Below are 14,618 nucleotides of genomic sequence, written 5' to 3'. Positions count from 1 at the left end.
TCACAGGCTTCTCCATGGCATTCAACACTGCTGCTCTATGTAGTGCTGCACATCGTAGGAATTCAGGACAAACTCCCAGAAATGAAATGTGCAGTAATGAGACCCAACAATTCCGCCAGCAGATGAGAAAAATTCTCTCCCTAATACCTCACCACTTACAGTCTCTTAACAGATCATACACATGTCAACAGCTGGCAACATATACTAGCTCTCCCTTTCCCCAGCCACACATAGGCACCTCCGGATGTTAAGAAAAGAGAGACTTGTAGATAGATGAAATGATAGATAGATGAAGGCTTTAGTCTATGTCTTTCAGCTGAAAATATGCATCAGACTAGTTCAGGAAGACTCCAATTCCTTGATAATGGTCATCTTCCATGGAACAGCATTCAATAGCTGCACTTCATATCCTCTCAAACTGCTGCTCGCTTCTTTTCTCTTCTGGATCCCAGAAGTGATACTCGACAGTGAAATCTTTATCTCTTAGGAAACTCAGGCACAGGAATAAAGCAGACTTTTCAACATAAGGAATTATCAGGATTATGTGAAAGACATCCTCCTCTATAGTAGGTCACATCAAATTTGGAATCAAGTCAGTGTTCTCATTTTCCATATATTCCTGGCACTTTGTGACTGTGCTCATGATGTCTAGTAGTCTGCTAAAGCTGCAGGTCAAAATTTTTGACAGTTAGTTTCCTTTGGTAAAAAGCTTTGTTTGATACTAAGGGAATGCATGCCTGCACAGGACCTAGAAGTCTCTTGTCTACGGGTTATAACCACCACTGTATAAAATGCCGAGCTGAGGAAATAAGAATCATGACCACTCTAATTTCCTTAAAAAACGCAAAATGTATTTCTTTTACCTTGTCTCCTCCTACATTAACATTGATCAGAGTGCATATTAAAGGCTTGCAATTGTACTGAAACAATTATCTCTCTTGAGGTGTGCCAATAACACCTCTGCTCTTCTAGCTAAATACAGTCAGCAAAAGTCAGAAGTCTCCCTATGAAGACTTAAACCACTGCTTTTTAAACTTTATTTCTTTATAAATCTCTCCCATTGATATTTAACCATTCCACACAAAACCTTTTTCTTGAATCTGAATCTACAATTAACAAAACCATCAACTTTGAAAAAAACTGAAGCTTGAGTCTCATATCAAGTGTGACAAACAAAGGAAATCTGAAGCTTTACACCCCCAAACAGTTACTGAGCTTTAAGACAATAGCCTATAAAAAGTGCATCAGCAGATTTATTCAGTGTTCATTCTGATCCTTCTACTGAATACATGAAAAAGGGCAGTATTGTTGGTTTTCTCTTTTTTTTTTTTTTTTTTTTTTTTCAAATCAGCAGATTTATTCAGTGTTCATTCTGATCCTTCTACTGAATACATGAAAAAGGGCAGTATTGTTGGTTTTCTCTTTTTTTTTTTTTTTTTTTTATTTCCAACATTGTAGGAAACGCCATGAGAGTACTGTGATAAGACTGGGAGACATATATAGGAACATTTGCAACTAAAAGTAATGTCAGATTAGACTTAAAAATTCTTACACTAACAGTCTTCTATTAGGACCTGTTTCAACTCACCCTTTAGTAATAGCATATCTCAAAGATGCCCCATATTTTTCAGCTGAAAGACATGAATGCAACAGAAAATTGATGTTAAATTTTCCTATGGTAATTATATATATAAGCTTACCTGAAGTATTTGCTTGAGGACATTTTTTATTTTACTCTTCATCTTCCTCAGCAATTTCAGTTTCTTTGTGCACCACCACTCTTGTCACAGACATGTCAGGGTGCTGTTCTTTGGCTTCTTTGATTGCCTGTGCCAGGGCCTGCAAATGTATTTGAAATATGGAACTCAACAACACCAAAAGGACACTCATATGGATCCAGAGAAGGGCAGAGTAGCTTTGGAAAATCTGGTCATAATTTTTCAGAAGTGTAAATTCCTAAACTTGAGAAGGGATCAAGGGTAAAAAATAAAAAAACAAACAAAAAAAACCCCAAACAAAAGGAAAAAACCCCACCCCACTATACTAAAAATTTACCAAGATTTATGGGAAGTAACAAATAACCATAAAATTGGTTTTTCTAGCTCATTTCAGGAGAAAAAAAGTATTCTTATATCTCAGAAGTCTTTGAACTTCTGCAACAGATTTAGCAAACAAAGCCTTAACAAGAATGTAAGGCAGGATGGAAAAACAAGAGTTCCCTTTAGTTTCTTGAACAAAATAGAAAGATTCTTTGGAATGTATATTAAGTATGGTACTGAAACTCTAGAAAGAGATCATAACAGATATTTCTTTCTCAGCATAAGTACTTCATTTTTCTCTTTGTTCTAGTTAAAGAGAAATTTCTCTAGCTTAAGTCAGGGAAGCGCAAATAAGTGTTACTCACTTTCTTATAATCCTTCCTCCACATTTTAAGAAATTTTATCTTCCGAAGAGATGTACCAATATACACAGTTGAACTAGATGACCATTTTAAGTCCCTTCTAACTGAAATGTAATAGTCTATTCTACATCACGGTCAACCACATAAGAGCAGCCTCTGAGTCAAAACAGGCAAGAAAGCACCTGGGACCTTTTATTCCTTGCCCTCATCTACATCTTATTTCTGTGAGCTGTATTACTGCTGGAACCTAACACAAGAAAAAAACAGAAGACAATGGAAGGCATTCTGAGGCAACAGTAAGCTCACTATTCACCTTAGTATCAACCACAACTAAAAAAAACCCCTCAAAAATACTCTGAGGAGCAAGAAAAATATAATGCAACAAAAAGGTTCATCTTAATTTAGAAAAGTGACAATTTCTTGAGCTATAGGTGTTAAGGAGAGAAGAAACCCTGAAGAGACATTGAAAACACCAACATTAGCCACCCTGTCATATGATAATGAATTTGAAGTCCTATTAAGGAAATACGTCCAGAATGCATGTGGTACATACATGGTACATGGGCACTAGTAATGTTTGTTGAATTATTAATCCCAACTATATTTTACTAGTTTCTCTTTTACAATATGCTGAGTGTAAACTCTGTAGAACAAATGAGATTTCTAAAAAAGTGCCTGTTAAGATTTAAGAATCAGTGTTTATCATCAAACCATAAACAATGGAAAACCCTGTCTCCAGCTGTTAAATTACAACAACTTCATACAAGTATTTGTATTCTGAGACTCCAAATTAGAGTATTATTATCGTATTGAAAACTGTTTTAGTGATGCAGGGAGCTAAAAGACAAAAGAAAAAACATCCAGCATGTAGTTTGGGCATTTAAGGAGCTCCATATTCACTCAAGTGGTAGATATTTCTTAAATCTCTTCTTAAAAGCTGTTCACTGTTGCTTTAAACTTCAGTGATTAAAATTGTATTTTGTACTCCTTTTTTTATAATTTCTTTTTTTTTTTTACTTTATTACTCAGTTCTTTTAAAATAAAGAAGGGCTTAGAGAATTGTCTGGTATACTACAGGTATTTGAGACCTTTCCAGACATCTGTGTCAAGGCAAACAAGAGTCATGCCTGATGCTAAACAGTCCTGTCATTTAATTAAGAGTTTCAAGAAGAGATTCAACTTGTCAAGAGCCACGTTCTGGAGGCAAATCAAAATGTGAAAATAAATTCCTTGAGAACTCTCAGTATATTACAATTCTGAAGTTGTTGTGTTATGTTGATTTGTGTAGCCTTCATAAAGTTAGAAACGGATTCACTGCAACTTTATGCAGAAAGTAGACTTTTCCATTTGTATTATCCAGTGACTGTTGATTGTCTGTTACCATAGTTTCTTAAATGAAACAGAAATTGTATAATCATCACTACAAAAACTAGATAATTGAATTTTCTCAATTATTTTCCTGTGTACTGCTTAAATTCAGCCTTATTAATTGGGCATGCAGAAGTGATTTTAACCTTAGTTTCTAACACATTGTAAAATACTGCTTCACTATGGATGGAGATGAAACGTATTTACACAAGATTCCAGCAGATCAACAATCACTTCTGTTACACATATTTCTACAAATACAGGTCAAAACCTAAGTTTTAAATTCAAGCAGTTTATGCTTTAATGTATTCCAAAGCTTTCAGTCAAAATGAGTGCTGCATTCAGATATTGCTGACACAATGCAGTAAAGACTCCCATCTATCCAGATTAATGTATCAAAATAAGATTATTTCAGTAATGCTCTTCCTCCCAATGGCAAAAGCTGCATTAAATAAACTGAGTCTCTTCCAAAAAAAGCAATCTTTTAAAAATAGTAAAACTCCATTCACATGATCTGTGACGCAGATTTACAAATGCTGTTTTTTCTCTTCACTTATATTCAAAAGGCTCCTTTATTCACAAAACATGTCTGCTTAATAACTCTGGCACAATTAACAGTCTTAGGGTCTTTCTATATCCTCTTATTCCTCTTATTCTCTAACTTTCCCTTATTTCAGGTTTCTGAAATATCATCTAGATCTCATGGACTACAAAAAACACATTGTAAGTGGTAACAGTTTACATACTCACCTCATCATGGTCAATATCTGCATCTCCAGTAATGACTATTCGCTTCTCAATTCTTGTTTCTGATACTCCACCTTTTACCATCTACAGATGGCAGGAAAAAAAAAATCCTTTTAATTATTCTGTATTTCCACAGAATAATAGCACTCCTTTCTGCTGCACTGAAGCAAATAAATTTCTGAGTTACAATTAGTAATAAATGTTCTTAGTGCTAAATCATCCTTTCCTTTTTCAGTTACACAGTTAGTCACATTCTAGCAATTGCTAAACTTGAGAAAAATCAAACAGTAAAGAATTACTTCTGTAATGTTTGACAAACTGTAATTCTAACTTCTTCCACCATATAAATCTGGCAATACGGAAATTCCAGCAGTCTTCTCTTTTTATTTTAACTGACCTATCATGGCTTTTTCCACAGTCATAATCCTATGCCCTTAAATACAAAGACGATCTGTTTTTCAGTTCTGCCATTCAAGGATCTTTGTGAGATATTTTCCACCGATTTCACATTGCTGAATGATTTTGTGCTTTGTTTCTTAATTTCTTACTCTATTGATCAGCTTATAAAAAAATTCTCACAGAAATAACATTGTTTGCCTTTCTTTTCACTCAGCCTGTATATGAGGAAAGAATAAACTACTACTTAAATATTCTCACCATACTAGAAAAGATCCAAGATCACTCTGTTAAAAACACCACTAGAATATTGAAATTATTTTAGCAGGTCCCTTCATCAATACTGAACAGTTTGGGATGTAAAACAGAAAGTTAGTTTAGAAAATTCAAAATCTTGTTGCCGACCACTTATCATCAATTTAAAACAGATAGGGATCTGCTGCATCATGGTAATCCCAGTAATTTTTTTAGTAGAAGACAAGACTGAAACTATTTTCTTTAATGGTTCCTTCCAAAAAGCAGGATTATTTGACATTTGAACTTGACAAGTAAATATAAACTTCCCCTCAAAACTGTGGTTAAATTTACTAAGGACTTTTTCCTAAAAAGGTGGTGGTTTAATGATTCCAAAAGGGAGCAGGAGACCAAAAAGGACCTGTTAACTAGTCTGTATAGCAAAGCATATGCATTTTCAATTCTGAGATTCCTTATTTCACGTGATTCTCTTTCCAACATTATCTTTCCACTAATTTTGTGAATACAACTTTTAATCTTTAGGCATCCAGTGAGCAGTGAATTACTGTTCGATTCTGCCATGTTGTGAAACTTCTGTGTTTTGGGGGAGGGAGAGAAATCCTAAATTCACACTTTGTTTCCCTCTTCCCTTATCTTTACCTTAAACAATGCTTCCTGGAATTTTCTTGGGAAAAGATGTTATGAATTCAAAGACAAGAGTTCAGAACTGTGTTGGTTAGGTACATGTATTGGGTCCAGTTGACTTGGAGTTCATTTCCCCACAGTAGCTCTCACAGTGCTGTGCTTTGCACTGGTAGCTAGAAGGGTGTTGATAACACACCAGTGTTTTGGCTACTGCTGAGCTCAGCACCAACACTGTAACATTCCTTCCTTAGTTGAGGGCAAGATCCTGGGAGGAGACCCAAGTAGGCCAGATGACCCAAACTGACCAAAGGGATATTCCAGACCATATGACGTCAGCTCAGATATAAGAGCTAAGGCAAGGAGCAGGAAGGCAGGCATTCATTGTCTCCACTGGTTGCCTACTGAAAAACCATCATGTGTGCTGAAGCCCTGCTTGTTGGGAGTGGTCGACCATCGCTGCTCATGGGAAGTAGAGAATAAACCCTGCTATCTTTTGCTTCTGCACGCGCAACCTTCGCTTTGCTTTTTACTTTAAATAAACTGCCTTATATCAACCCACAAGTTGTTTTCTTTTTTCCCATCTTACTCTCTTCCATCCCTCTGGGAAGGGGAGTGAAAGAGTGGCTGGGTGGGCACCTGACATCCAGCCAAGGTCAACCCACCACAGCATGCCTAAAATTTGACAAATATTTACATAAATTAACAATAACCATCATCACACTTTGGTTGTTCTAACATACTCTGGTACGAAACAGTATATGAGACTGAAACAGATGTGATATGCTGCTAACACCTGAGTTTTCCTTTCCTTTCCAAGCATGGAGTGCAGAATAAATAATTCAGCACTCAAATATGCTTGCAAAGTAATCTAATGGAATGATCTGTTTTTAAATAAGCTCTAAACCTAGGAGCACAAGGATCATCAATGCAAAGGCTGAGAAAACATTGTTTCAGTTCTTCCTTCTAAACTGATGCCACTAGCAAGGCTCCTGCAGACCTCAGACAAACCAGTTACATTAGTAAAGATCCTGTAGGTTATCAGTGAGTGATGACAGGACTGAAACTTAGTTCAGTCCTGAAATTTAGTTACATACTCATTTGCCAAACACTGAAATAAGACCTACATGAAATACTAAAAAACCACTAATGATACTTTCCCCCCTTTCCCTGTCCTATTCCCAGATATTCCTGCTTCTTATTAAGGCTTCTCTGTTCAAAAATCTGCGTACAGAAAGATTAACTCTCACACATGCCTGGAATGAACCCATTCCATTTTAAGTCACTTTTCTTCGACGAATTAGCAGATAGATGAGAAACTTCATGCAAGACTGTGTTTTGAGGGTTTGATGTCTTTTTTAGTTAAGCAAGGCATTAAATATATTTTACCTTTGTGATGTGTGTAGTTGTGGTAGTAGAAACGGACTCTGACGTAATTGTCTGTGCACTCACCAGCATGCCGGCATCGCCACCAGCGCTGCCATCAAGCTGTAATTAAAAAAAAAAACAGGTATTTTTGTATTTTGGCATTTAAAAATTTTGTTTTCACAAGAGAAAAAGCTGGTTTACATATTCTTTAGTTCCGTTAGAACTGAAATCTAAAGAGAAACTATCCAAGTTTACAAAATCATGTAAGACTATTGTCATGGCTCATTCCTGTGGAAACTTCATGATCACAGTTATGTGATCCTTTCAGGAGCAATGAGATATTTTAATCAACTTTCCAAGACTAAAAATGAGTTACACATTCGCAGACAGCAACTAAATCTTTATTTAGAAAAAAACAATTTGAACTTCTGAAGTAATACTGCTTTGTCTACTTACCTAATTCATAGCCAAAGTATAATCTTATCTGCTAGTAAAAAAGTATGTGCTTTTGAAAAACATTTTTGGACATTATCTATTTTTATCTACATAACTGGAATAAAAATAAGTTTGCAAACAATATAACAAGCCAGTCAGCATACCTGTGAAGATTCATATGTGATAGTTTTAGTTTCTGTTTGCACAATTGGAATTTCTTTAGTGGAGATTTCAGTTCTCTGTGTGGCATCTGAAATGGTTACCATCTCTGTTTTCACTACTGGAGGCTGTGATGCAAGAAATAATCAATCAATTCAAAAAGATAAAAGAAGTTTGTAAAGTGGACCAAGAAAACACAACCAAAAGCTCAAGAAAATCATAGTAGTAAGATAAATATTTGGCTGGCTTCCCAATCAAAAAGCATGCAATAAACAAAATGAAATGAAGATTAATACATCAGCCCTCTACATAACATCTATCTATGTAACGCTGTAAGAAAATTTAATGTCCTAATAACCTTGCCAAAGTTCAGTATTTCAGCCAACAGTACATATCATAGAGGGTAACTGCTAAAACAAAGCTGCAACACATGTACAGAAAATGTGTAAAAGCCATCACTGGGGAAAAAAAAAATCTTAGCTTGCATAAAGAAATTAATAGCTAGCTCAGATGGATAAACTTCATATTAGAATGAATCTGGGAAAATACTTATCATTCTTTAGTCTGCAAATCAAGACTAGAAATTCCAAGGAAATTACATAAAAGTTTAACTTTATGATATGTATTACTTCTGGAACAGAAGAACACCTTTGACAACTGGATTTTAAGCATTCTACATTCAATGTAAGAATTCTGTAAGTCAACCACTTCTTTTGACAAAGCCATTTAGAGTTAGCTAGTGGTGTTTTCTGCAACATCACAAAGAAAGCAATTAACCCAGGGTCTCTAAGCTAGTGAACTCATGACTTATCTCATTGGAGCAGATTTTCAGTATTTTTATGAACTAAAGCCGTTTGATATTTTTCTAGACGCATCAGCTGCTATCTCCTATTGATTTTGGATACACATGGGGTGAAATCCCAGGAAAAAACAAAAAAACTCCTTTCTTTCCCTCTACACACTTGCATACACAGCAGCTCTTCTCCCCTTTCCCTAAACTATGTGCTATTAGGAAGCATGGATGCCTGCAAATTTTAAAGGTCTAATAAACTAATTCTTTCACATCATTAATCATAACAGCTGTGTATGCAAAGAAGTTGTTTGGATTTAAAAGTAATGAAAAAAATTTGCCACTGTTACAAGAACAAGCAGGTAGATAACTACCAAAAAAATCATCTAATTGTTGAAAAACTCAGGAGATCATGACAACTTTACAAAGGCATACATCTCTGCATTTAATTTTTTCCATTTCTGCTTCTTTATAAAGTTTGCCCAGTAATGAACTTTAGAATCCATGCATTCTTCCTTAAAATCTACAGCACTAGAAGACTTCATAGAAACATTGTTATATGTGCCTCATCACTTAACAGTGCTCTCACCTATGCAATTTCTAGCCATACATATTCTAGCCTATAAATCCATAATATAGAAGGAGAAAGAAGAAAAAGGCAAGAAAAGCAGTGAGTAATGGGGGGGGGAAGAAGGAACAAAAATTTGTGACGAGTGTTTTCTAATTTCAGTTGCTAATTTCAATAGCTTTCCAATCACAATTACCTGTCATGGACTTGTCAAAAACAATTGACAAATAGACAAGACAAGACTTAAAACATTTGAAACATGAAAATAATAAATATACATTATGTAAGTGCATATAAAATAAGGAGGAGATAAAAAAAAAGAGATATCAGTCTTCGGAAGGTTTGCCTTACTGGTGATTCTCACTCAGTTCTAGCAAAAAGTCAGAAACCATAACTGAAGGAGACAGAATTTCACTGCTCAAAAATGGTTTCCCCTTCCAAATGATCTGAATCTTGTTGGATGCCAGAAGATGTGGAGGAATAGGAGAAGAAGAAAGGCAGGTATATTTTTCACCCCAAGATATATCTCTGCTTAATCTAGTTGTCATACTGTTCTACCATTTACCTCAGAACAACAAATTAATTGTGGTGCAACATCAATGTCAACATGAGACACATCTCCATTGAGTTTGAGTTGTTCCTCCTCTTTTTCTTGACCTAAATCTTGCTTAACTTGCTCTGACAATTTCTTCTCTTCTGTAGCTACGGTAACTGTATTTTTCTGGACCAAATCTTCAGCTGTAACCTGTGTGTGCTCAACTGGCACATTTAGTTTACCGCCTTCTGGTGTGGCTTCCACATGCTGTATTTTTTCTTCATGTTCTTTCCTTTTCATGTCTTCCTCTTCTTCCTGTTCTTCCCTGATGACTTCCTCAATTGCCCTATGATGTGGCTGGTATTCTCCCACCTCTTCATCCTCACTCTCACTACTACTGCTGCTGCTGCTACTATTTGATGGCAATGATGATGAGTCCTTTTTTGACAGATGCTCCACCTTACATGTTTCCCCAGCATCAGTGGCAACTTGCATTTTCCCTTTGTTGGTTTCGTCTACGACTACTGTTTCTTCTATCCCAAACTCTGCCTGCTTCTTCTCCTCCACTATGTCCAGAGTCTCATGTGAACTCTGCACAAAAAAACATGGATGAGGGGAAAAAAAAACAAAAGTAGAGTATATGAATAAATAAAAATGAAATAAACAAAATTAGCTGATGGCTGGTTCATGTCATGTAGAAGACAAAAGATGGTTGTGATGGTTAACTGAAAAAGGAAAGAAGGGAAGAATGAAGATGGATTGGAAGAGTTAAGAGCCAAATTTAGTCATGGAAAAAAAATCTGTAGAACCTTATCAGCATTGCTGACTCCAGTACAAGGCCCTTCTGCTCTGGAAGCATGTCTCTGTGGAACAAAAAGCAATCAGAGGACAAAAATCAATGCATAACCCTTTTCAACAGTGCAACACCCTCCAAGCAAGCTTTTAAGAATGTATATACATGATACTAGACAAATATTGCATATTCACTGCAACATTCACATAGAACTATGCTCATTTCCTTACACTTCTTTTAAATATTTAATCAAAAGTAGGTAAGAATTGCGGATATTATTAATTGGCATAAGAATTGAATTATGAAAGCCTGAAAATAAAAAGCATGAATGCATTGGCCTGTGATGCTACCAAGGCAGTTACTTCACTCAGTTAAACCAGGAATTAAGAACAAATAATGTTAAGGGAAAATAAAAAGAAAAAATAATTTAACATTCTACTAGCAGTTTATCATAATTTTAAAAAGATATGGAATACATTATTATATGGTTTTAAGAGTTGTTCATCTTTGGTCTGTTACTTTATGAAACTTAATAGATAAGTCTGTTTAGGAAGGTAAGCTGTGAGAACAGCAATACATGACTACCAAGAAGATCCCATTAGAATTCAGTTTGGAGGCAAAATGATGATACTAAAGCAGCTATATTAGTATTTGTTCTGTAACAAAATGATCTGTGATGGATATTGCAGAGAACCCACTGTAAATGATAACATTAGGTAGGTAGGGTAGGGGTTTTTTTAATCTAATGTATTTTTAGTTTGCAAAGCCTAGTCATGATATTTTTAGTGAACAGTTTGCAACAAAATTACAGAGTTCAAATTATAACAACACAAAAATCACACATCATCTGTGACTTAATCCTAGCTTTTATTGCTGTTTACCAAGGAAAGCACCTAGGGAGGGTAAGCTTAAACAAGCACCGACTCCCTCCTACTTCTGGAGCGCTGCAGGTTCAGAATTTTGCTCTCTAGCTGTATCTCTCTCCGCTCTAATGCAAGCAGGCAGCTCAGTGGCTCGGACACACAACCGCAGCCCCATCCCGGCCCAGGAGGGCGGGCTCCGTGCCCCGAGCGGAGGGGACGCGGACCCCACGCCCAAGCACCTGGGGCGGCGGCGCGGCCGCGGCGCTGGCGCCCGTCTGTTCCCCCGCAGCGCCCTCTGCTGGCCCCGGGCTGGCGGCGGCGAAGGGCCCTCTGGTGCTGGCGCCAAAGCCCTCCTTACTAAACAAAATGGAGGTTATCTCCTCTTCTAGGCTCTAGACGGGTCAGAGAAAGGAAAGGAAAGAATTAGACAGCGACGAGCGGAGCGGCAGCCACCTACAAAGGAAAGGTCTGGCGAGAGAGAGACGAGACAAAGGCAAGGAAAGGCTCGGCAGGAGCAGCGGGGCACGGGCTGCCCTGGGGCGAGACGAGGACAAGGGGGGGACACAGCACAGCCGTGCCTCCACCATGCACAACACACTACGGAATTGAAAACATCGACGTCCACACCAATTTCCCAAACAGAGCAGTTTACTTAGGTGGTAACTCCGTATTTACTGTTGGGGGTTTGTCCCCTTTAAAAATCCACTTTTGACACCACCTAATGCCCAGCTGGCACAGAGCCCAGAGCTGTCAGACACGTTTGCTTGGAATACATGCACACAATGCTGAAATGTTAAAATACTTCTTATTTATTTATAATAAATGTTACATATAGGCTTTTCAAATGCTTAAATAACCTAAGCAAATTCGTGTCTATTAAAAATCTGTTTTCAAAAACCCTTTCCCATTTTACTGGGAAAACTAGTTTTATTTAAACATACATAAAAGTCTAATTGCTTTAAAGCATAAGTTATGTTTATAGTCTGGTCTGTTTTCTGTAGGACTATAAATTTGTATGGGTAAGCAAACTTTAAAAATTCATGGGGGTACAAGCCCTCTGAAAAGGCTAAAATTCTTTATTCCAGATTTCTTTCCACAAGCTCTCATAAGAAGTTAGAAGTAAAAGATGTTAAAATAAAAAGCCAACAATGTACAAATACTGAACAGGGACATAACACACATTTTGACAACATTCCGTAAGAGACACTGCAGTCTTAGAAAAGGGCACTACAGAGAATCATGGCAGAAGCACATGCCAGAGGAAAGCCAAGGTGCCAAGCAGACAACTGCAGCCTGTGTGGGTTCACTGTGGGAATAGTGATGTAGAATAGAAACTAACAGAACTTACACCATGCTACTATGCATATCCTGCAACATATATGGCATGCAGAAGAATAGAGAAGGAAAAGAGAAAGAACCCCTATATTGTTCTCCCTACAACAAAATTTAAAGTTTATCTCAAACGTGGCTAAAAAAAGTTATTAAATCTGCCTTCATGAAACACTGAATATCCATCAGGGCAGTGCGTTCCTCACCCCCACTTTCTTTCCCTAGTTTACTACACCCAGTAAACATTCATCTATTAACATATTACACTAAAAGGCAAAAATGTTCATGATCCTCCTTTTACCATGCTCTGGTACCTTGTTTTCTGACCACTCAAAGCAGGTTTAAAAAAAAAAAAAAAAGGGCAAGGGAAAACCAAAATCTTTATCTGGTATGTGGTTAGGCTGTGTGCTTCTCTTTCTCACCCTCACCCCTCATATATATATACAATTAAAGAGATACATACCACCCACTTCTTTGAATTTTATCACCTTCAAATTTTTGGGTCTTCCAGTCTTTTAAAAGGAAAACCCTAGTCACACAATTTGTTTGATAATGTAACCCCTGTTCCGGGAGGAGGCATTTAGTAAAAATGATTAAATGTATAGATAGAATTGGCACTTTTCATCAATTTTGTATCAGCCTGCCAAGATGTTTAAATTCCTGGCAAATTCCTTCTGGTACACAGTCATACACTCTGACATGAAATACTGTTTACAAGCTGCAGAAGATGGATTAAAGAAAAAAAATATTGTGGGTATCCATAAAAGAAAAACATTTAATGTATTTATTTGTGACATACATCTCAATGTGGCATGATTTTTGTTTAATTAAGTCACAGATGCTGTGCGCTTTTGAGAGTACGGTGACATAGAAGAATAGTGGCACAAAAGAGGTGTACCCAAAGCAACATTTCTCATACACAGAAAATTACTTGTTTACAAGTATTTTTACTGGAGCAAAAGAAGGATGAAAAGAAAGAATATTAGCAGTGGTATCCCTGCTTTATTCTCGTCTATTGTCCAACTATCCTAAAGGACAGGTAATACGTAAATCCAGAGATATGACTGAGTCTACTAATACCAGCAAATTTATAAACTGGGGATGACAAAAGACTTGAACACAGACTTCTTTGTATCCATCAACAAATAATTCAGGATGGAAGTACAGTTTCCCAATCATCATATTTTTATGTGTTACTGAAATAGGACTGACAGCTTCACATTAACCTAATAGACCAAAAGTGACATTAGAAAGCAACATCACAATTGCTACTCATCATCACTATCACACTGCTACTAGTCCCACTGGTTATATAGTGCTTTTCATTGCACAGATGTTAAACCAGCTTATCAAGGACAAAACCTCCCTCTTTTCCTGGATGAAAAGAGAGGTACAGAAGTGTGGAGGTACTCAGAACTGGGTTGCCTCTGAAGCAAAGCATTATTGATTTGAATAATGATTCGACAGTGAACACATAAAGCAAAAAGTTCCTATGTGAAGTGTCAAATAACTGCAGGCAATTATTTCCATATAGAATGGAAATACATATTTTGCTGTCATCCTTGTCACATCAAATACAGTAATTTTCCAGTGAAGAATTGTTTTTCTTTTCAAATAGTAGCAGCTCAGAACTTCACGGTTAATTTGATGTTTGAGCAAAATGTTGCTGGCATCCATATGTGTGTATATATACAGATACACACACAGAGATCCTGGTTTACGACCCGACATTATCCTTTCAGTACTGGCTTTAAAAAGTTATTTCCATCAAGAAAAAAAAGAAAAAGAAAGAAGCGCCCAAGCTAGCCCGCAGCAGATACAGCGAAAAGGCAGTAGGTTTCAGGGCAGCCACCTTATCGGTTTCCTCTGGTTTTGCTCCACCAATCCATGGCATTGCAATCCATTGTTTCTCCTTCCCAGGCAGCGTTTTCACTTGGAAAATGTGGTCCCCTTTTTTCTATTTAATTTTCATTTTATAAAACCAGTGTAA

General features: G+C 36.8%; 1 protein-coding gene across 15 annotated transcripts in view; it reads right to left on the bottom strand.

Annotated features, from left to right (window-relative positions):
• EPB41L2 (erythrocyte membrane protein band 4.1 like 2) overlaps window positions 1-14,618 on the bottom strand; it is a 116,666-nt gene that overhangs the window by 2,571 nt on the left and 99,477 nt on the right. For 3 of the 15 annotated variants that reach the window (XM_018077951.2, XM_018077953.2, XM_018077952.1), the window contains 8 exons: window positions 14,481-14,585; window positions 11,539-11,691; window positions 10,453-10,506; window positions 9,674-10,234; window positions 7,756-7,878; window positions 7,178-7,276; window positions 4,520-4,600; window positions 1,701-1,839 (listed from right to left, as the gene is read on the bottom strand). In XM_018077951.2, coding sequence (XP_017933440.1) covers window positions 1,732-1,839; window positions 4,520-4,600; window positions 7,178-7,276; window positions 7,756-7,878; window positions 9,674-10,234; window positions 10,453-10,506; window positions 11,539-11,691; window positions 14,481-14,585 — 1,284 coding nt within the window. In that variant the 3' untranslated portion in view covers window positions 1,701-1,731. The remainder of the gene's footprint in view (window positions 1-1,700; window positions 1,840-4,519; window positions 4,601-7,177; window positions 7,277-7,755; window positions 7,879-9,673; window positions 10,235-10,452; window positions 10,507-11,538; window positions 11,692-14,480; window positions 14,586-14,618) is intronic. The other 12 variants (XM_018077954.2, XM_018077958.2, XM_018077956.2 and 9 more) reach the window with 8 other exon arrangements.

This window comes from Manacus vitellinus, unplaced genomic scaffold, assembly GCF_001715985.3.
Source record: "Manacus vitellinus isolate BGI_N305 unplaced genomic scaffold, ASM171598v3 scaffold_4_pilon, whole genome shotgun sequence".
NCBI lineage: Eukaryota > Metazoa > Chordata > Aves > Passeriformes > Pipridae > Manacus > Manacus vitellinus.
The sequence above is the reverse complement of the archived record's forward strand: the minus strand, read 5'-3'. Positions and strand labels throughout refer to the sequence as shown.